At 34.6% G+C, this 20,988-nt stretch overlaps 1 protein-coding gene across 4 annotated transcripts; it reads left to right on the forward strand.

Annotated features, from left to right (window-relative positions):
- The first annotated feature begins 5,100 nt into the window (after positions 1–5,100).
- LOC110614620 (mediator of RNA polymerase II transcription subunit 12) lies at positions 5,101–20,728 on the forward strand. 4 transcript variants are annotated; one of them, XM_043956693.1, is made up of 13 exons: positions 5,101–5,534; positions 7,145–7,219; positions 7,985–8,044; positions 8,264–8,369; positions 8,708–8,776; positions 8,897–8,950; positions 9,127–9,234; positions 11,531–11,680; positions 11,772–12,119; positions 12,262–14,672; positions 15,504–18,095; positions 18,719–19,043; positions 19,841–20,728. In XM_043956693.1, the coding sequence occupies exons 2-13, from the start codon at positions 7,212–7,214 to the stop codon at positions 20,288–20,290; spliced, it is 6,681 nt and encodes a 2,226-aa protein (XP_043812628.1). In that variant the 5' UTR covers positions 5,101–5,534; positions 7,145–7,211; the 3' UTR covers positions 20,291–20,728. The 4 variants fall into 4 exon arrangements, with proteins under 4 accessions (XP_043812628.1, XP_043812629.1, XP_021611888.1 ...); XM_043956694.1 differs by having other exon boundaries at positions 7,150–7,219; XM_021756196.2 differs by having other exon boundaries at positions 5,102–5,534; positions 7,145–7,336.
- Positions 20,729–20,988: the final 260 nt, after the last annotated feature.

Consider the following 20,988-nt stretch of genomic DNA (forward strand, 5'->3'; position numbering starts at 1 on the left):
TTAGCGGCTCTCTCTCACACTCTTTCCCCCTCTCTCCCTCTCCTTCTCTCCTTTCTTGTATGAGGAGATTAATTACTGCTTGTTCTTTAATCAAATATTTTGGAGCTTGATCTTAAGCTACCACCATGGAGATGGAGCCCATTAATCACACATGAAAACTTTTTTTTCTTCGTAGCCTTGCAATCCTTTTTTTCTTTTTTTAAAAATTTTCTAGTAGTTGCTATTGTAAAATCTCCGTCTGAGTCTGAAACTCTTAGATAAAGCAACTGAATTGGGTGTTGCATATTAATAACATGTGCACCAAGTTAAAACTCGTCGAAAATTTTGTCAATAGCTGTATCTTTGCGTCCGCCATTTGGCGTTGGTGGGGTAAGTAGTGAGTGTGGGCTTGACGCCTGCTCCAACGCAAGAGGACAACGGTCAAAGAGACAGCAAACCGGCGAGTTAGTATTATTTATTTCCCATATATCATACTTGGTCGTCTCCTCAAAAAGGATAAAAAAATTAGGGGTCAAAAGTCATTGTTATGGCCTATAAGAAAAATAAAAAAGAAAACAATAGTAAGACATAAGGAAAATGTACTTCAAGAAATTGAAGCCTTCATCTAGACCTCAAAGCTGGAGCGAAATTAGTCCAAAACCAGTTTGGCCTAATTTCAATATAATTTTTTTCTCTTTCTAAAAAGGTTATATTGATTAATTTGGTTTTCTATAATTTCTTATTATAGAAACCAAATAAATATATGTGTTATAAATTTAAATTTTATAAATTTATATATAAAATTGAATATTAGTATTTTTTTAGAAAAAGAAATTGAACCAAAGCGGAATTCAAACTTCAATGGAAATTGTTTTGAATCATAACAATTTTAAAATCATAATTCTTGTGAATTGTAATCGTTTTGAATCAAAATCAGTTTGAATTATAAAACTCATAAATCGGCAGTTCCAGCCCAAAATCATATCAAAACCAACTACTGTGCTTGTTCTGAAGAATCTCTAATCTATTGAGGTATCAATATTTCCTTTTCTCTCAAGTTCTAACTTCACTGGTTCCGAATGGAACTCTTCTCAATTTCCTGCATAGGAGCCTTGTAAATATTTATTAATGGTTAAATTAATAAAAATAAATAAATAGATAAACAAAAGCATGTAACGCATACGAAATTAAAAAACATATTAATTTATTTGAAGCATAAAAAATACAAATAAAGATATAATTTTAATAATTTTTTTAAAATGTAATTTATATGTATACTTTTGTTATTTGGATCAAGGAATGCAATTATCATAATGGGATTTTAGCATTTAGTTTTTATTTATTTGTTTTATAAAAAGTATTTTGTTAACAAAATAATTTATTTTTTATTGTTTACTTTTAATTTAAAGAATAAAATATACAAATTTATATATAGATATTTTTTATAAAGTTATATATATATAGATGTTTTACTAAAATTTTAAAATATAAAATTATTTATTTTTTTGTTAATTAATTTTTTAAAATATTTTAAATACTAAAAATATATATATATATAATATTTTATATGAAACAAAAATCGCTATATATTTTTTTTTTTGTCTGTTTCACATTATATTTTTAAGGGATACAAACCTAATATGAAAGCCAATAAATTATCGATTCTGTCACCACTGCGTCACGTGCAAAGACAATGGATTGGGTAGCCTACCCTACCCTCCACGTAACATTATTTTATTATCCAAATAATTGCGAGATTTTGAAATATAGCATTTATTCTCCTTTTATCTCTTTGTACATATAAATATTTAAATTGAATTTATATAAAAATATAATATAAAATAATAATATGTTATTATAAATACATGTAAATTTGATATAAATAAAAATTTATTTATTTTTAAGTAAAAAATAATTTGTGAATAATTGTGCTTGAAATTAAGTGGCCATCGATTAAATTTGCAATCAAGCCTTTGTTCATTATATTGAAAAAATATTTTTATATTTTCTGTTTGGAATACCTAAATATTAAAGTAAATCCTGAATTATTTATATCCGTTACTGATAAATTTGCTACTAACAGGATAACTAGTGAATTTAAATTAAAAATTAAAATGTCAAATTATCATTTTAATAACATAGATAAAGTACACTTAAAGAAAATATAAAATACACAAATCCTGTTTTTCTATACATATAAAATTATTGTCAATCACTTCATCATAATTTTTAACAGTAAAATATTGGATAATTAAATATTTAAAATAAATAAATATAAACATAAACATAAAACTTTAATAATACAAACTAATAATAAATACATTGATGAATTGAGATCTAAAGGGTTTTAAAATTAAGATAACCTTCCATTTTGAAAAAAAATTAAGATAACCTTGATTCAATGAAAATTTAATAAATTATATTAATTTTTAAAGATGTTAAAATTTTTTGAGAGAGAATAAAAATGGTAAATTTAGTGAAAATTTAAAAAAAAATACGTGACTTTGGATTAGATTACAGGTATATATATTTTGGTCATTTTTATACTCTTTACGTTACGTTCCAATCGAATTGAACAAAAATATTTTTTTATAAAAATGTCAGCAGCTTATTAATAGTGAACAATTAACTGATAAATATAGAGTCGTTTAACTCATATCTTATCTATTGTATACATTACATCACTCATATTCTATTTACTGCACTCATTACATCAGTTTAATTCATGTACATTTATGATCTCGAAGATATTCTAAAGAGACGATCGATCTGTAAGGGATTGATTTTGTATTCTAGTTTCTTTAGGTCATATTTAGCTATCCGGTCTATATTAAAATGAGCTCTACTCGATTAAAAAAATCTATCAAATCATATATACATATTTTGATTAAAAATTTCTTATAATTTATATGTTATTATGTGTATGCATTATATAATTTTGATAAACTTATATTGAAATGAAGAATTAATTTTTTTTAAAGGGTAATTGAATGGAAACAAAACTATATATTTAAAATATAAAATCTTATATTGCTGTTATATATACACAAATTCACAATGAAATCACTGGTATAAAAAAAATAATCATAATTATTTAATAGTCCAAGTGGATATACGGTGCTTGAATTTACCAATACTGGTGAAACATGCTTTACCTAGTGGCTATGCATCATGCATATAATATTTTCTATAAAATTGATTATTTATCTAAAAGGTTATTATTCAACCTCTCTTTAAGAACGCTTTCTTTTTCTATAAAATCCACATCATCTTTCATTTGTCTCTAGTTTTTTATTTTTTGTATATTTGAATCTGTTTAGTTATTTTTCCTGTTCCTACTAGACAGAGGGAGGCCTTTTTCTTCATTGATGAGTTTTTTTGTTTTTATTTTGATTTTGGTATGCCCTTTAGGGTTTGTAAATGGTGCTCTTATTGTCTATTAAGTCTGAACTACTCGCATGCATGTGATTGTTGGATATATAGTGTTTGACTTATTTGGTTAGTTTTCTTTTGTGTGCTTGATGTTTCTTTGATTTTTCATGAAAGTTAAAAGACTCTTATTGTTGGTTTTGAGTTCGACAGTCTAAATTATAATCCATTTTATCTCAATATTTTTGAATTAAGGACGATATGCTTAGTATGCCACATATTGGATTTGTGGGTGTCTTACTGTGAGCTCCAGTATTTTCTTCTAATAATAGCATTCTTGTTTTGACTGTTTTCGAGAGTTTGTTTAATTTAAAATCGAATTTAATAAATTAAAAATTAAAATTTTAGTATTTATAAAAATTAAATTAAATTTGATCACTGCTAGTAACGGACACTCAGATTATTTTTGTGTTAGGAGGTTTCTATTTTGAGTTTGATTGGGTTTTCAATAGGCTTAAAGACCTAAGGTTTTTTTATTAATTTTTTGTTATTTAATTAATAAATTATATCTTTAAAGAAACCTAAAAAAGAATATCTTCAGCTTGTACTATACTACTGTCCTAATAAAGAGACAAAATTAATTATCACAAAATAATAAAAAAAAACTAATAAGAACATGTTTGAATATATACATATGTCTATATTTATTATTCAAATATGGAAATTATTGAAAAAATTTGGAAAAAAAAGAATGAAAAAGGAGATTAAATATTGAATAATGGAATTTGTGATGGTTCCTACTTCCTATCTTATGAAAAATACCCATGTCGAATTTGAATTTTGTACATTTGAATACCCATAATCTAAAGTTATTTATATAAGTAAATATATAATATTATTTATACTTTTTTACATGTGAAATAAAAAATAAAAAATTAAGTTTTAAATGATATCAATTATAAAATTAAATGAGTTTGAATAAATGGAGTATTAATTATTTTTAGCAAATGGATATAAATTAATTAATGTACACCATGCTAATATTTGTACGGACATCTCAAGCTCTTTCATAGTAATTAGTGTGCAAATCAAACTCTTGGCTCTTGCTGCCATATTTACTGACAATAAAAAAAAATCTCCATTTTGAATTTACATAAAGCATTATTTATATTATATGAAATCTTATTTAATTTCATATAAATAAATATATAAAAAATTAATTTATAAATTACTCCGTCCCTCATATAATATTATTCACCTTTTCTTTTCTTTTTATTGTGGCTAACACATAAATTAATTATTATAATCATATTTAATTTTAATTTATTTTTATATTAAACATAGTTACAATTGAAAATTCAATAAAAAACTATTTTTTTAATTTATATAAAAATAAAATAAATAAAAATTATAGAATAAAGTGAATATTAAGATATTTTTTTGACATAAAATCAAAATGGAAAAATAAGAAAAACTCAAACCTACCCAACATGACCAATGTGATCCTTTTCCTTTCCTCCTTTTTGGCATGAACTTTTTTGGGTTTTATATAATGCAATAATAGGTCCAAGGAATTATGTCACTTTAAAGCTTATAAATGCCCAAAATGAATTTCATCTTCACCAATGTGAAAAAGTGACCCATTTCCACCATTACCATCCTCATCACTTATCCACCAAAAGCAGCAAACCCTATCCCTCTATCCCCATTCTCTCCCCTTAAGTTATAAAAAAACAGGACTCACATTTCACCCACTTACACATTTCCTAAAAACTATGTAGCCAAAAACACCCCAGATTTAGATTTGTCATTAGTCTTGGGTATCCATTCACTTTTACCATTTTGCCCCTTAGATCATCAACCCAATTGTCCAAATGGCAAAAAGGAGAAGGCTTTGGAGGGCAAAATGGGAACAAAAAACATAAAGTATGTTTAAGAGTGGTTATTTATTTTTTTTAAAAAAGATGATTAGATCGCTCCCCACCTTCTCTTGTATTCTAACTCAAGGGTAGTAACAGAAGCATCATCATCATCGTCATCATCATCAAAGCTAAGAGAGTCAAAGACCTCAAAGCCCGAGACCCTTCTCCAGCCCACTTTCTCTCTCTAAAATAACACACATCCTTTTTATTTCCTTTCTCTTTCTGTACAGATTTTTCTGTCTTCCTCTCTTTAATTCATTCAAGGTACGGACATGAGCTACCTCTCTCTCTCTCTCAAATCGCAATCTTTAATTTTTGGGTTTTTCGTTATCGACCGGAGATTAGGTATTAATTTGCGAATTTGCCATCAAAACCCTAGCTTTCCCGTCTGCTTGGAAACTCAATCTTGTGGCTTTTAGTAGTTTGCTTGTTACGTTTGAGTTAGGATCAGAGCCTCGGTCTAAACCCTAGTTTTGATTTGTGATAAATTATGATACTTTTTCTTTTAGATTTGGCGGCTTTAGGACGGAATTTTATTTAGTTTAATAGTGCATACTTGGTGGGTATTGTCCGATTGGGTGTTGGTTTGATTCAGTAGATTTATGATATTTGCGTATGGATATTGTGCTATTTGCATTTGGTTTTTGATTAATTTGTATAAAGTTTTCAGCTGTCTGGGTTGCTATGTTTGGAGGGAAGAAAAGTAAAGAATTTGAGGTATTGTTGATATTATTTACGCCTAGATCGTGTAGATCAAAGTAATATCGTTTAGTGTACGGTCTTGTTTGTTATGAAGGCAGCTGGTTTTGTGGTTGATTTAAACTCTAATAAAGAGAACTCTAGAATTATGGGCATTTAGCATATTCTAGCTTCAGTATTCTGTCAATTAAAATTTTTTATTTGCAGCCTTGATCCTTGTAACCTCACTTATGCTGTTTCCAATTTAATTTGTTTCACAATTTAAATTTTTTCTGAAGCTACAGCTGAGTTAAGCTGCAGCAACTTCAGGATTCAAATAGTTGTTGCTTGCAATAGCTTAAACATTATTGATATTCGATCCTTATGTTGGTTATTCTTTGAGTTATTTCATAATTTAACGTTTTTTTTTGAAATATGTACTTAATTTAATGGATGCTAATCACTACAAAATAACCTAGTTAAACCACTTCGCTTCTTGTCTCCTTTTTTTTTTATATATATAATAAAAGTTTGCTGGGAGAAGCAGCCTGAAATTTAGTGACTTTGACAAAGATCATTTTTACTCCAATTGGTGCTGAATTATCATCTTGAAAGTTCTACATCTGTGTGTATACTTATTTATTTAGTTTAAATTGTTAGATTATAAAACTGATGGGCAATGCTTAAGTTTGGATGAAAAGTATAGAATGCATTCTTGATCTTTAAGTATGAGAAATTTAGAGTTCAAATATTTATTTCGCTTTGAAAGGCCTTTAAAATTCTAGCTCAAAGTTGAGTTAGATTCATGAAAAGTATTGTTAATCAATGGAAACATTCGGTTTTAACTTGCCCTAATGGGAGTTCTTATTCTGATGATTTGTCGACTAGCCATCTTTTCCTCCCCATATTCCTTTGTTCTTGCTTACTTTTGACTCTATGACATGCTGCTTCTTGTATCTATTGTCCAACAAGTCAGACAGTTAGAAAGCAATGCCATATAGTTGGTTTTCTACTTGGTGTTTTAAAATGTAATACTTGAGAGGAACATAGTTTCCGATTCACATTATGCAGTTGTTGATGAAAAGTTATCATATTAGCTTGCGGTCAGCAATTGCAATTCCTGTTTGTGGGATGCCATTCATGTCTGTTTATGTTGACTTTAGTTTTGAATAAATAAAAATACTTTCTTAATGCAGTTTAGCTTGTGGAGCTTCTTATAGTGGTTTGATGTTGGGAGCAGTATGCCGGTGACAGTTTGGAGAAATGCAAAGGTATCATACTGCAAACTGCACTGGTGCAGTTAATAATTCAATTGGTGGGGCATCTGCTAGGGATACCAGCAGGGCTGACTCATCTTCATTGCCAGCTAACTTCTCTATTAATTCTAGGTAACTTGGTTAATTGGTGCCATTCATGTCCTTTTATACGCAAATAGCGAACTAAATTGTCCATCTTTCATCCAGTCCACTTTTTTTGTTTTAATTATAATTTTAATGCTTTGTTTTGTGATGATCATCAAGTAATAGCCTGTTAATTTCCTCTGGTGAATATTAAACATAGCCCATTAGTATTTTCTGAAACTAAGAGTGATTGGATCTCTGTATGCACTCATTTTGTTGTTATATTTATTATTAATTGCATCCATTGGCGAAGATCCAAATACTTGCATGTTATGATTCTTTCTTTTTATTTATGGAGTTTGTAGATGCTATGATAATTTATAGTTCTTGCATTCTATCTTTTGAAATTGTGTTGCAATGTTGAAACTTTCTTTATATGTCTTTTGGCCTAACATAGAATAAGGGGCTTGCATGGCCTATTTCTCTAGTATTTCCATAAGTTGAATATTATTTTTTTGTGGATGGTGGTTCACTTTTCATTCTCTCTGGTCTGCTGTCAAGTGGGAAGAGGCATTCTCTCTTTAAAATAGATAATAGTCATTATAGTTATTCTGAGAGTTATGAAATCTGCAACATTCTAGATAGCCAATTTGTTGTCTATGATGCCAGCTCAGTTAGTTGCTCTGTGTGGTGCAGGAGGCCGCCTCCACTAACTCCGTACAAGTTGAAGTGTGACAAGGACCCCTTGAATTCCCGGTAAAGTCAGCATTAGTATTTTTTTTTTTCAGTTTGATTATTTTTCTGGTTGCTGAATGATTTTGTTTGGTAATTTAATGGAATGCAACATTGTTTAATGATTTTTACATGCTCTCTTTTTTGCTGTTTAACTGTTCCACTATTATTTTTTTTTTTCTGGATGTCATATGGATATGGTTCTTATCCATGTTATGCATGTTAAATGCTTTAAAATCTCAGACTTGGGCCGCCCGACTTTCATCCCCAGACTCCAAATTGTCCTGAGGAGACTCTGACCAGAGAATATGTGCAGTCTGGATACAGGGAGACAGTTGAAGGACTCGAGGTATGTTTTTGTTGATTGAGGTTAATTGCTTTTAGTTGAATTTGTATATGCTGATGTCATAATGCACTTCAGTAATTGGTTGGTACAATTATATTGTTTATCTATTGATTTTACCATTTGCTAAAATACATTACTTCCTTGGCTGTTTGGTCTAATTTCCTAGATCTCATGTTCCTGAAAATAAAACATTTATCAGCTTGTTCAATTTGTTTTGAGAATACAGTTTCTGCTGAATGCTGCTTGTTAAACGGGCGATTTATATTTTCATGTAAAAATATAAACATTCCGCGCTATTAGTTTGGCGTATTCTTACATTGGTTTAATTGCTGATTTGTCAGGAAGCTAGAGAGATCTCACTGACTGAGGTTCAAGTCTTTACGAAGCCTGTTGTCATAAAATGCAGAGAGGTGACTATTTTTATTTTTTATTCTTTCCTTATTTTCTAATAGTAATTAAAAAGAAAAAAAAATTCTTTGTAAAAATTGACTGGCAGTTGATGGTAGTTGAGTCTTTGCTTCTGTCTGCAGGCAATTAGAAAATGTCTGAGGGCCATTAATGAGTCTCGTGCTCAAAAGCGCAAGGTAATCCTTTTTTTCTTTTTAGTTATAGGTGGTGTCCCCAGGGTGCAGAGCCTTTCTTTGCAGTTTTATGCTGATCCAGTTTTTCATTTCAAAAACTTTCCCAGTCTCCACATTTTTAGGTTTTGAGGAATCAAATGAATGAATCTAAACCTATACATTTATCCTCAATGTGACAGGCTGGTCAAGTGTATGGTGTGCCTCTTTCTGGGGCATTATTAACTAAGCCTGCTGTCTTTCCAGACCAAAGGGCATGTGGTGAAGACTTCAAGAAGAAATGGATTGAGGTATAATATTCTTTTGTGTTCCACTTATTATGCAATTTGTTTTCCCATTCTGAAATGATAGTAGCATACCTCTTTTTCTTTTTCAAGTTTGACAAAAAACATAATTTATGTCATGATGAACTGTTAGTAATATCTCCTCTTGCTTGCTCATTCATTCTGTGTAACTGTGTGTTTGTTTTGTGGCTATGTATGTTGGATCAAGTGAAAAGTGTTTGTAAGAGTAGTCATATATGTATACAGAATACTGGAAAAAGCATTCTCACATCTCTGCTTTACTGGGGGACTTCAGTGATTGAATTCGCTTCCTCAAAGCCAAATTATAGTTACTATATGCATTTGGATATTGTTGCATTTACATGATGATTAGAGTTCCAGTTTTGTCTTGAGTTCAAACATTTAGTTATACTGAGAAGTTCTAAACTGGTTACTCTTTCAGTTATAAGTATAATCAAATTATTGAAGATTATGGATTTAAGTTGCTTTTGCAGGCAACATAAACAGGCCTATAACTGCTGTAAATATAATGCTAATGGCCTATCGCTACACAAGTTTTTCTTGAAAAATTTGCTTAATTCATGAAATGAATAGTCTTTGAAGATATAATTGAAATAAAGGGACAAGACCGAAATATAATGATAAATACATCAAATAAAGACATTATCATCTTTGAGTATCATGCATTAATCGATTTAAAACTAAATCAACTAGGATCCTGAATGGGCATATAGAGTGTTATGTTAGAATCCTTCATTTCAAATAAACCTTCACTCTTTGATGATCTTAGATCAAGAAATGAAGATGTGTGAAGATGGAAATTTGAGAGATACAAATGAATTGCAGAAACTAGAAACGAATTACACTCTTTGCCTCTCCACACCACAAGTGAAAACAAATGTTCCCTGTCTGCCAATGTGGGTAACAGCCGATACTCGTTAAGTGGAGGCCTTCACCCATTTCAGTTTTTTTTTTTCCCCTTTTTAAAGGTGGTTAGCTATAACAGTACCTCTAAAAACTAGTATAACAGCTTTATATTACATAATGGTTTTATGTAAAACTGTTAAGTCCACACAGGCCGAGTATTGGGCATAAATAGCTTCATATATGATTTGGGCAATCCTCCCCCGTCCCCCCCACAAGGTGCCTTTTTCAGACTTTGTCCATTTTATCAACATGGTATGAGAACTAACCTTAGTTTCGTTGTTGGACCGCCTGCAAATGTCGATTCTTGCAAATTTCTCATTCAGATATCCAATCCTAGGCATGAAGTGTTGTGTTATCAGCTGGCTATTGTGAAGGATGCTTCAAATATAATTTGGATAATCCCTCCAAGGTGCCTTTTGGGTGGAGTTGCGCCCTATAATTTTATCAACAAAAACCGTGCTGAAGATATTATGAAGCTGAAATTCTTGCCTTCCCTATTTAGTCACAGTGCATACATTGACAATATCTCTTAGGCTAATGCTTATGTTTCCAAATTCATCTGTCTTGCTTTTCTCGAAGACTACGTAGCTGGAGCTGGTTGTATCTTGATGCTTCCTGTATTAATTAACTCCTTAGAAATTTGGAATTGTTCTTTGATTAGGAAATTTAGAGGGAGAGATGGATTCAGACTTCAGAATTTTGTTAAAGAATTTTACTTGTTTTATATATTTTCTTGTGTAGTTTTGAATTTTAATAGCACTAGTCTCTAATGGATGTTGATTCTTTAAATTAGTTCAGTGTTTTGAATGTCTTGTTGTTTTTTTTATTATAACTATAAAAAATGTGAAGCCACAAAGAAAAAAGTTGTTCGAGGAGGTAACAGTTAACCTAATATAGGCTAGACGTACAATGCCTTTTCTGTTCATCAGGAATGTGACAATGTGGTGGGGTTTTCTTTTGATGCAAGCTGTATAACTTAGGTAAATATGTCTATCCATGATGCAGGGTGCAGGCTATATGCTTTTACCAGTAAAAGTGCCAAGTGTTATTACTGTTATTTGCTACTATATAATTTCTTTATACTGTTTGGTTCTGGCTGTAGAAAAAATGATGGTTATTAGAGAAATTTTGAGAGCCTTGAAGATGTTATTGTTGAGCATTTATATCAACTTAGAGAAGCAACATATTTAATAAAGCGCCTTTGTTCTTATGACCATAGGGACCTCTTATTCTGTAGCAGAGTGTAATGTGCTTAATTTTAGCAGATATCATGTTTTATGGTAGAAAAATAAGTACTTGTGGGTCCCTTTTCATTTTGAGCCCTTTAGCTTTGTTCCCTATAATTATTCCCCTTGTGTTTCTTCTTACACGCCAGGGTTTATCACAACCGCATAAACGATTGCGATCTTTGGCCGATCATGTGCCTCATGGGTACAGGAGGAAATCCCTTTTTGAAGTTCTTATAAGGAACAATGTTCCATTACTACGAGCAACTTGGTTTATCAAAGTAACTTATCTCAATCAGGTAAAGCTGATTAAAATACTATTCATTTATTTGTGGATGCCTTAGTCATAGATGGCCACTTCTAATGGCAGATTATGTTTGTCTTTTGCAGGTCCGTCCTAGTTCCGCTAGCATTTCGTCTGGCACACCTGATAAAACTCAGTTGTCGCGGACAGAGCTTTGGACAAAAGATGTTATTGAGTATTTGCAAATACTGCTGGATGAATTTTTTTCCAGAAATAATTCCCACTCTGCCCCACACGCTAGAGATAGATCGCCTCAAATGCTTTATGCTGGTTCAGTACATCACAGGAGTGATCCAGCACCAGCACTTATTGATGGTGAGGAGCCTTCCCTACATTTTAAGTGGTGGTATGTGGTAAGGCTCTTACATTGGCACCACGCTGAAGGGCTGCTTCTTCCTTCCGCAATCATTGACTGGGTTCTTAGTCAATTGCAGGTACTATTGTATTGTGCCAATTTCCTTTTTTCCTAGTTCTTTTAAGATAAGTCATAAGAGGAATTGTTTCTGAACAGGGTTAAATGACAATACTTTATTGATTTTTTTTTTTGCTTCTGGTTTTGTACTTGAGCTTTTTCAGGAAAAGGACATACTTGAGATTTTGCAGTTGCTGTTACCAATCATATATGGTGTTTTAGATACCATTGTTTTATCTCAAACTTATGTACGTATGCTTGCGGGAATAGCAGTTCGTTACATTCGTGAACCTTCTCCAGGCGGATCAGATCTGGTAGATAATTCTCGAAGGGCCTATACGATGTCTGCTTTAATTGAGATGCTTCGATACTTAATTTTGGCTGTACCGGATACATTCGTTGCTTTGGATTGCTTTCCTTTACCACTAAGCATATTGTCTTATGCAGTAAATGATGGGTCTTTTGTGTCGAAGATATCTGAGGAGGCGAGAAAGACTAAAGATAATTCAGCTGGTATCCTCAGTATATTCAGAAATAAAGGTCTTGATGCTCAATATCAGTCCTTTTCCTTTGATCAGGTTGTTTCATCCATTCAGAAGCGAGCAGATAATCTTGCAAAGGCTGCTTGTCCTGGATATCTGGTTCACAGTGTAGCAAAAGCTGTACAAGCATTGGACAAGTCTCTTTTGCAGGGAGACATTAGAGAGGCATATAGTTTTCTTTTTGAAAATTTTTGTGATGGAGCAGTTGATGAAGGTTGGATTGAAGAAGTCAGTCCTTGCCTAAGATCATCATTGAAATGGATTGGTACTGTGAGCTTGTCATTTGTTTGCTCTGTATTTTTTCTTTGTGAGTGGGCAACATGTGACTTTAGGGATTTTCGGGCTGCTCCACCTCATGATCTGAAGTTTACAGGCAGAAAGGACTTTTCTCAAGTTCATATTGCAAGTAGGCTTCTTAAGCTTACGATAAAAGATTTGCAGAGCAGGTCTCGACAGAAGAATGATAGATCCCTTGGAATCAACAGTCTTGCCAAAGGTCTTGGTCGGCATAATAACGTTGGAAGGGTTCCTGTGGGAAATGGGTATGAAAATAAGGGTAAGTTAAAAAATGTGAATAGAAAAAATGCTAATTCATCATATATATTTGAGAGCCCTGGTCCTTTACATGATATTATTGTGTGTTGGATTGATCAACATGAAGTTCAAAAAGGAGAAGGCTTGAAGCGTCTTCAGCTGCTTATAGTGGAACTCATACGATCTGGTATTTTCTACCCCCAGTCATATGTAAGGCAGTTGATAGTAAGTGGAATTATGGATGCAAGTGGGCCTCTAGGCGACTTTAACAGACGGAGGAGGCATTATCAAATTCTGAAACAACTACCTGGGCTTTTCATCCGTGATGTTTTGGAAGAGGGGAGGATTGCAGAAGGGTCAGAACTTTTGGAGGCTGTGCATGTTTACTCGAATGAACGTCGCCTTCTCCTACGTGGGGTCCTTTGTGAACAGTATCAAAATTCATTCAAATCAAATATATCAATGCAGAAGCAAAAGCATCATCTAGCCTCTGTAAAGGATGGTGGTTCTACATCTTCTATTGATCAGTGGAAATCTATCCAGTCCTGGTCCAATATCTTGATGTCTAAAAAAGCCAAGTCCAATGCTGACATTGAGGAACTGAAGACTACCATTTTGTTGCTCTTACAGATTCCTAACTTGTCCACATCTTCAGACACAGGACCTGATGAATCTCAAGGGAGTGTTAAGAGGGCTGCTGAGTCAATATCCAGCAAAATGGATTCAGTAGAAGGTACACCTGGGTGTGAGGATTGTAGAAGGGCAAAGAGGCAAAAGTTAAATGAAGAAAAGAGCTCTTGCTTTCAGGGTCATTCTCCAACATCAGATGATGAAGATACATGGTGGATGCGGAAGGGGCCCAAATCCTTAGATTCATCCAAAGTAGATCCACCACTGAAGTCATCCAAACAGGTCTCTAAGGTTAGGCAGAAGGTTGTACGTAAAAGTCTTGCTCAGTTAACGGCTGCTAGAATTGAGGGTAGCCAGGGAGCTTCTACAAGTCATGTGTGTGATAATAAGGTTGGCTGCCCTCACCATAGAAATGGAACAGAAGGAGAAACTCTCAAGTCAGTGGATGGAATTAGAACGTTGCATGGTGGAGATATCGTTTCAACTGCAAAAGCTTTAAAGCAATTGCGTTTTGTACAGAAGAGGTCCATTACTCTTTGGTTGGTAGCTACTGTTAAACAGCTTATTGAGGAGACTGAAAGGAATATTGCCAACTCTAATCAGTTTGCTAGACCTTTTGGTTCAGCTGATGATAGAAGCTCCATTCGATGGAAGCTTGGTGAGGATGAGCTCTCCATTATATTGTATTTGATGGATGTTTGTAATGATTTAGTTTCTGCATGCAAGTTACTGCTCTGGCTGTTGCCGAAGGTAGTCACCAATCCCAGTCCTACAATCCATAGTGGAAGGAACATTATGATGCTCCAAAGAAATGTGGAGAACCATGTGTGTGAAGTGGGAGAGGCATTTTTATTATCATGCCTCCGAAGGTGAACTCACATTTGCCTAATTTTGAAGTTCTAGTCTTATCGTGACATTATATTTTAAGTTCATTATTACTTGTTACCTATGTGCGCTTATTGGCTTCTTATATCAAAGATAATTTTGAATTTGTTTATGGCTCACAGACTGGCATTTTTAGCTGAGTAGTGCTGCGTTGATATAAGTCTGACAAATTTATTTAATGAATGAATTGGCAGATATGTAGGTAGAATACTGACTGTTACATGGGAGAGTGGTGATTGTACTCCAATGGAACTCTTTTAAGCTAAACATTATGTAACATCTTCTTTTTTTTATTATTCTGTTTAAAAGGATCTCCCTTGTGTTCTGCTCTTTTTTTTTTTTTTAATTGGCAGTGCTTGTCAATATTATATCATAAAATTCTGAATTTGTTTTCATAATGCTAATAGTTCAACTGTTACTTTTGGTAATGTATTTCTTGGTTCATTGGTGGGTTCAATGTTTGCTATCATGCGGCTATCTTGTGTATACTTACTGTACAGTTTTAAACTGTTGAGTTTTAAGTGAACACTTTGCTGGATCATAGGTCCAAAACTTCTGTTTGTGGGATAAGTTGTCCCATGGAATTGAAAAAATGCCTTCTGTCAGTAAAGGTAAATAGTGTTTTCTTGTAAAGCAACATTCTGCAATTTAGAAATATGTACTTTTTCCTGCAAAATTATATCATTAACCCCAACTTTTTGTTCTTGTAAGATGTGCTTCATATATTGGTATTCTCTTTATCATTTCTTCATTGTTGGGCTTGCATAATAAAAATTGACTCTTCTCTTATGTGCATTGCAATGTTGGTTGTTCAGGTATGAGAACATACTCGTTGCAACTGATCTGATTCCTGAAGTCTTGACAGCTGCAATGCAACGTGTTGCAGCACTTCTGGCTTCTAGTGGAAGGGTTTCAGGTTCAGCAGTCTTAAATTATTCTCGGTATTTGTTGAAGAAGTATGCCAATTTGCCGAGTGTCTTTGAATGGGACAAGAGTTTTAAAGCAACTTGTGATAAGAGACTTATTTCTGAACTTGAACCAAGTCGATCGCTTGATGGAGAGTTTGGATTTCCACTTGGAGTTCCAGCAGGTGTTGAAGATCTTGATGATTTTCTTCGTCAAAAGATAAGTGGTAATCGGATAACCCGAGCTGGTATCAGCATGAAAGATACTGTTCAAAGGCACATTGACGATGTTTTTCACTATTTCTCTGGTAAGGACAGAAAGTTCTTTGGTGCTGGTACACAAAAAAGCCCTGGGTATGAAAAATCTGATGATGGTTACCAGATAGCTCAGCAAATAACTGTGGGATTGCTGGATTGCTTTCGGCAGACTGGTGGTGCTGCTCAAGAAGGTGATCCTTCTTTGGTGTCTTCGGCTGTATCTGCCATAGTCAATAATATCGGACCAACTATTGCAAAAATGCCTGATTTTACTGTGGCCTCTAAGCATTCAAATTCATCATCTGCTATGGCTTCATTAAGTGTTGCTAGGCGTATTTTGCGCATCCACATAAGCTGCCTCTGTCTGCTTAAGGAAGCCCTTGGAGAGCGTCAGAGCCGGGTTTTTGAGATAGCCTTGGCAACAGAAGCCTCTTCTGCTCTTGCTACAGCTTTTGGTCCAGGAAAAACTTCTCGAAGTCAGTTTCAATTGTCTCCTGAAGATTCCAATGTGAACAATGATGTGTTGAACAGTTCTGCAAGATCTGGAAGGGTAACAAAAAGTGCTGCTGCAATCTCTGCGCTAGTTGTTGGGGCTGTTATTCATGGTGTTACGAGCCTGGAGAGAATGGTAACTGTCTTCAGATTAAAGGAAGGATTGGAAGTAATTCAATTTATAAGGAGCACAAAATCCTATTCAAATGGAAATGCTCGATCGATTCCAGCTTTTAAGGTGGATAACTCGATAGATGTTTACGTGCATTGGTTTAGGCTGCTTGTTGGAAATTGCAGAACTTTATCTGATGGTTTAATAGTGGAACTCCTGGGTGAACCATCTATAGTTGCTCTTTCAAGGATGCAGCGAATGCTCCCACTTAGTTTGGTATTTCCACCTGCCTATTCAATATTTGCCTTTGTTATATGGAAACAAATTATTCTTAGCAAAGATCTTGCAAACCGAGAAGACATAAATCAATTGTATCAATCTTTGACAATGGCCATAGGTGATGCCATAAAACACCTGCCCTTTCGGGATATATGTTTGAGGGACAGTCAAGGCTTTTATGACATTGTAGCTGCAGATGCTAGTGATGCTGAGGTTGCTGCCACGTTAAATGGTTTGGACATGCACTCTAAATCTGCAGCATTTGTTCCCCTTCGTGGAAGGCTGTTTTTAAATGCACTTGTTGATTGTAAAATGCCACAGTCTCTATCCGCTCATGATGACAGCAATCGAGTTTCTGGACTTGGTGGATCTAAAGGACAACATTCAGAGAACGAGACAAAGCTTGTGGATAAGCTTGTGAATGTATTGGATACTATACAGCCTGCAAAGTTCCATTGGCAGTGGGTTGAACTCAGGTTACTTTTAAATGAACAAGCCGTTGTTGAAAAGCTGGAGGCCCGTGATATGTCTCTAGCAGATGCTATCCGTTCTTCCTCCCCTGGTCCTGAAAAAGCTGCTGCTTCTGAAAATGAGAACAATTTCATTGTGATAATCCTCACAAGATTATTGGTCAGGCCTGATGCTGCACCCCTTTTCTCAGAGTTGGTTCATCTTTTTGGGCGGTCACTAGAGGACTCAATGTTATTGCAGGCTAAATGGTTTTTGGGAGGCCAAGATGTTCTTTTGGGACGAAAAACCATTAGACAACGTCTTATTAATATTGCAGAGAGTAAAAATCTTTCAACTAAGGCTCAGTTTTGGAAGCCATGGGGCTGGTGTAGATCAGGTTTTGATACTGTGACAAACAGAGGAGAAAAGAAGAAAATTGAGGTCACCTCCCTTGAAGAAGGGGAAGTTATTGAAGATGGCACAGACACAAAAAGATCTGGAAAAGGATCAACTCAAATGTATAATTCTGAAGGCTTCAATATGAGCCAGCAATATACAACTGAAAGGGCACTTGTTGAACTAGTTCTGCCCTGCATAGATCAAGGTTCTGATGAGTCGCGCAATACATTTGCAAGTGATTTGATCAAGCAGTTGAATAATATTGAGCAACAGATAAATATGGTTACTCGTGGTGCAAGTAAGCAGTCAGGATCAACTTCTTCTGGACTGGAAGGTCCTGCAAATAAGGGTAGCAATCGCAAAGTTATGAGAGGTGGTAGTCCAGGAATGAATAGACGGAATGCTGGAGGAGCTGCTGATTCTGCTCTGCCACCCCCTGCAGCGTTGAGATCATCCATGTCGCTGCGGTTGCAATTGTTGCTAAGATTGCTTCCCATCATATGCACAGATGGGTAATTGTTCAATTTTTTTTCATATTTTGTTATGTCCTCCATTTTGCTTTATTGCTATTGTTAAAATCTCAATTTTCAGTACCCATTTGCATTTTTATGAGTTATTCTTTATGTTCACTAATTAGTTGTGGGGATGATTTGGTGTTATATATATTCATTATATGTGTCCTCTTCGATAAACTGCTGTTCTGTTTTCTGTTGTAGGTTATGTTTGCATTTTCTTTACCAATGTATAGGGTAATATTTATTCTGTGTGAACATCTAATTGAACGTGAAACACCAAAGCAGGCTTCAACACTAACACGAAGGTTTAATTTTGTAGGTTGGGTTGGCAAGACTTGCCAGACCAAATAACTACAACATCTCTCAACATGAATATCATACACATAATTGTTGTTGTTGTTTTTTTTTTTTTTTTTTCCAGCCTAGTGCATAAGGTATATTGTGCATTCCCTCCCCTCCCCCCCCCCCCCCCCCCACACACACACACACAGAGTTAGGCTCACAGACAACCACACACGGTTTCAACTAGAGACACCACACTCCTTGATGCTGTTGTTAAAAAACTTTGCTATGGCAGATACTCAGTTTTGCTTTATGTTTTCATTTGTTGGACTTGTCAGGGAGCCATCTGGCCGGAACATGCGGCACATGCTTGCATCTGTCATACTTCGTCTCCTTGGTAATCGGGTTGTGCATGAGGATGCGGACCTATCATTCTCTCCAGTACAAAGCTCTCAATCCAAGATGGATATGGAGTCACTATTGGAAATTGTGTCTGTTGATTTGTCTGGTGAGAGTCTTTTTGATAGGATGCTGTTGGTCCTGCATGGATTGTTGAGTAACAGCCAGCCAAGTTGGTTAAAGTCGAGGTCTCCCTCCAAGTTAATGAATGAATTTCCTAAGGACTCTTCTGGTCTTGATCGTGAGGTGGTGGAGAGTTTACAGGTTTGCTCTATGATGATGTGCTTTTTGAGTTAAAAATTGTTTTGCTATTAGCAAACCCACCTTCCCCACCCCCCTCTCCAAATCTCCTTTCTTTTCCTTTTGTCGAACTTGGCTACTTTCAGGTATGGGTAAAGTTACCAGATTATTATCTTAGTATGTTTGGGTTGAATTATTTGACCATTAACCATTTGCCCATGTTTTTGAGGCATATTTGTCATGGAGAACCCTAAAATGAGTTCTTGATGCCCTATGAAATTTTTAGAGAACAATCGAGTTGGCTAACATGCATTCATCAGCACATTCACCAAATCAGAATAAATAGAAGAAAGTGGTGTATCTTTATTGGAATGTCAGAATAAATGTCTGATTGTATATTCTTGATTCTTAGTGTTGCCAAATGCATTCACTTTATAAATATGATATGATTTGATTTCAACAATTATTGAGGTTGAGATGCCCTTCAATCCTGTCACTTTTTTTCTGCTGGAGTATTGAATTAATATATTTTCCCTTAAGTGTTGCACTTTGGTGTACAAGTGTTTCTACATCTCATATTTATCAGTTATTTGAAATTCTTTGTTTCCAGCTTTGTCAACTATTTAAATCTTATTTAATGGATAGAAAATTAATTAATTATATTTTACTAATTTATTTTAAATGGTTAATATGCTTATTCATGAAAAGGCATTAGTTTGTGCGTTCATGTCTTTTATCACCTCCATTCCTCGAGTTTAAGACTTGTCTGAATAATAAATGTATTCTATCATACTAAACTAACAGTGATGTTGTGAATGCAGAATGACTTGGATCGAATGCAGCTTCCAGGCTCAATCCGGTGGCGCATCCAAGCTGCAATGCCAGTTCTTCTTCCTTCAGCAAGATGGTCTGTCTCCTGCCAGCTACCATATGTTCCTGGTGCTGCTGTTGCTTCACTTCAACCAAGTATCACATTGTCTGGGTTCTACTCTTTAAACCCCTCACAGAAAAGTCCTCTTCCTTTGGCACGGATTATGACAAGTGGACCTGGAAAATCCAAGCCATTGCCATTGCAACAGGAAAATGATGTGGAAATTGACCCATGGACACTGTTGGAAGATGGTACGGGATCAGGCCCATCTTCAAGTAACGCCGCTGCGATTGGCAGTGGTGACCAAGCTAATCTTCGAGCCTCCAGCTGGCTTAAAGGGGCTGTAAGGGTCAGAAGGACAGACCTCACATACATTGGGGCTGTGGATGATGACAGCTGATTTAAGTTTAACTTTCATTCTTGATTTGGCCTGGAGTGAATAATCCCCTCAACAGGTAATGTTTTTGTATAATGCATATTTGGCGATCAAGGTTCACCTTGTTCTAGCCGTTCTTGCCTTTGATGGCAAAGTGAGCCGTTGGGAGGGACATTCTTAAAGTGAGCTGTCGGGAGGACATTCTTAGGGGAGGGAATGTAATGCTTGTGAAGGTAGTGAAAGAAAGATGCTCTTACACAGCCTCCCCCCAGGTCTGGAGCTGCTTGACTGCTAACATTTTGATCACCGCCAATCTGGACTGTGTACTCCAGGTGCAGTTCGGAGGCTTGTTGTATATATAGAGATAATTTTTTACTCTACCAATTCATCAGGGTAAAATATCAAAAGAATGATCTGTATCCGTTTCATGTGCATCAATCTATTGTCGCTCTCTCTGTCTCTGTCTCTGTCTCCCCCCCTCCCCAAATACCCCACCCCCCCCCCCCCCCAAAAAAAAAAAAAATAAAAAAAATAAAAAAAAGGTAGAAGAAGAAGAAAAAAAGAAAAACAACCTTCATGGCTTGTGAATTAATGCCTGTGCTGCATGCTAATGTGAGTGCATGTGACATTTTGATGCCTGAAGTCTTGTTCTATTTATGGTGGCACGAGGCTTACTAGTTTGTTGATTTTCTTTTTTTCAAGTAACAGATCAATTACTCCTC

This window comes from Manihot esculenta, chromosome 5 (assembly GCF_001659605.2).
Source record: "Manihot esculenta cultivar AM560-2 chromosome 5, M.esculenta_v8, whole genome shotgun sequence".
Classification (NCBI taxonomy): domain Eukaryota; kingdom Viridiplantae; phylum Streptophyta; class Magnoliopsida; order Malpighiales; family Euphorbiaceae; genus Manihot; species Manihot esculenta.

Bases quoted from the DNA above. Each gene is read 5' to 3' on its own strand.
- LOC110614620 (XM_021756196.2), top strand. From the start codon at position 7,212: ATGCAAAGGTATCATACTGCAAACTGCACTGGTGCAGTTAATAATTCA. The intron at 12,120-12,261 runs GTACTATTGTAT...GAGCTTTTTCAG, and splicing joins GGGTTCTTAGTCAATTGCAG to GAAAAGGACATACTTGAGAT. The intron at 19,044-19,840 runs GTTTGCTCTATG...TTGTGAATGCAG, and splicing joins AGGTGGTGGAGAGTTTACAG to AATGACTTGGATCGAATGCA.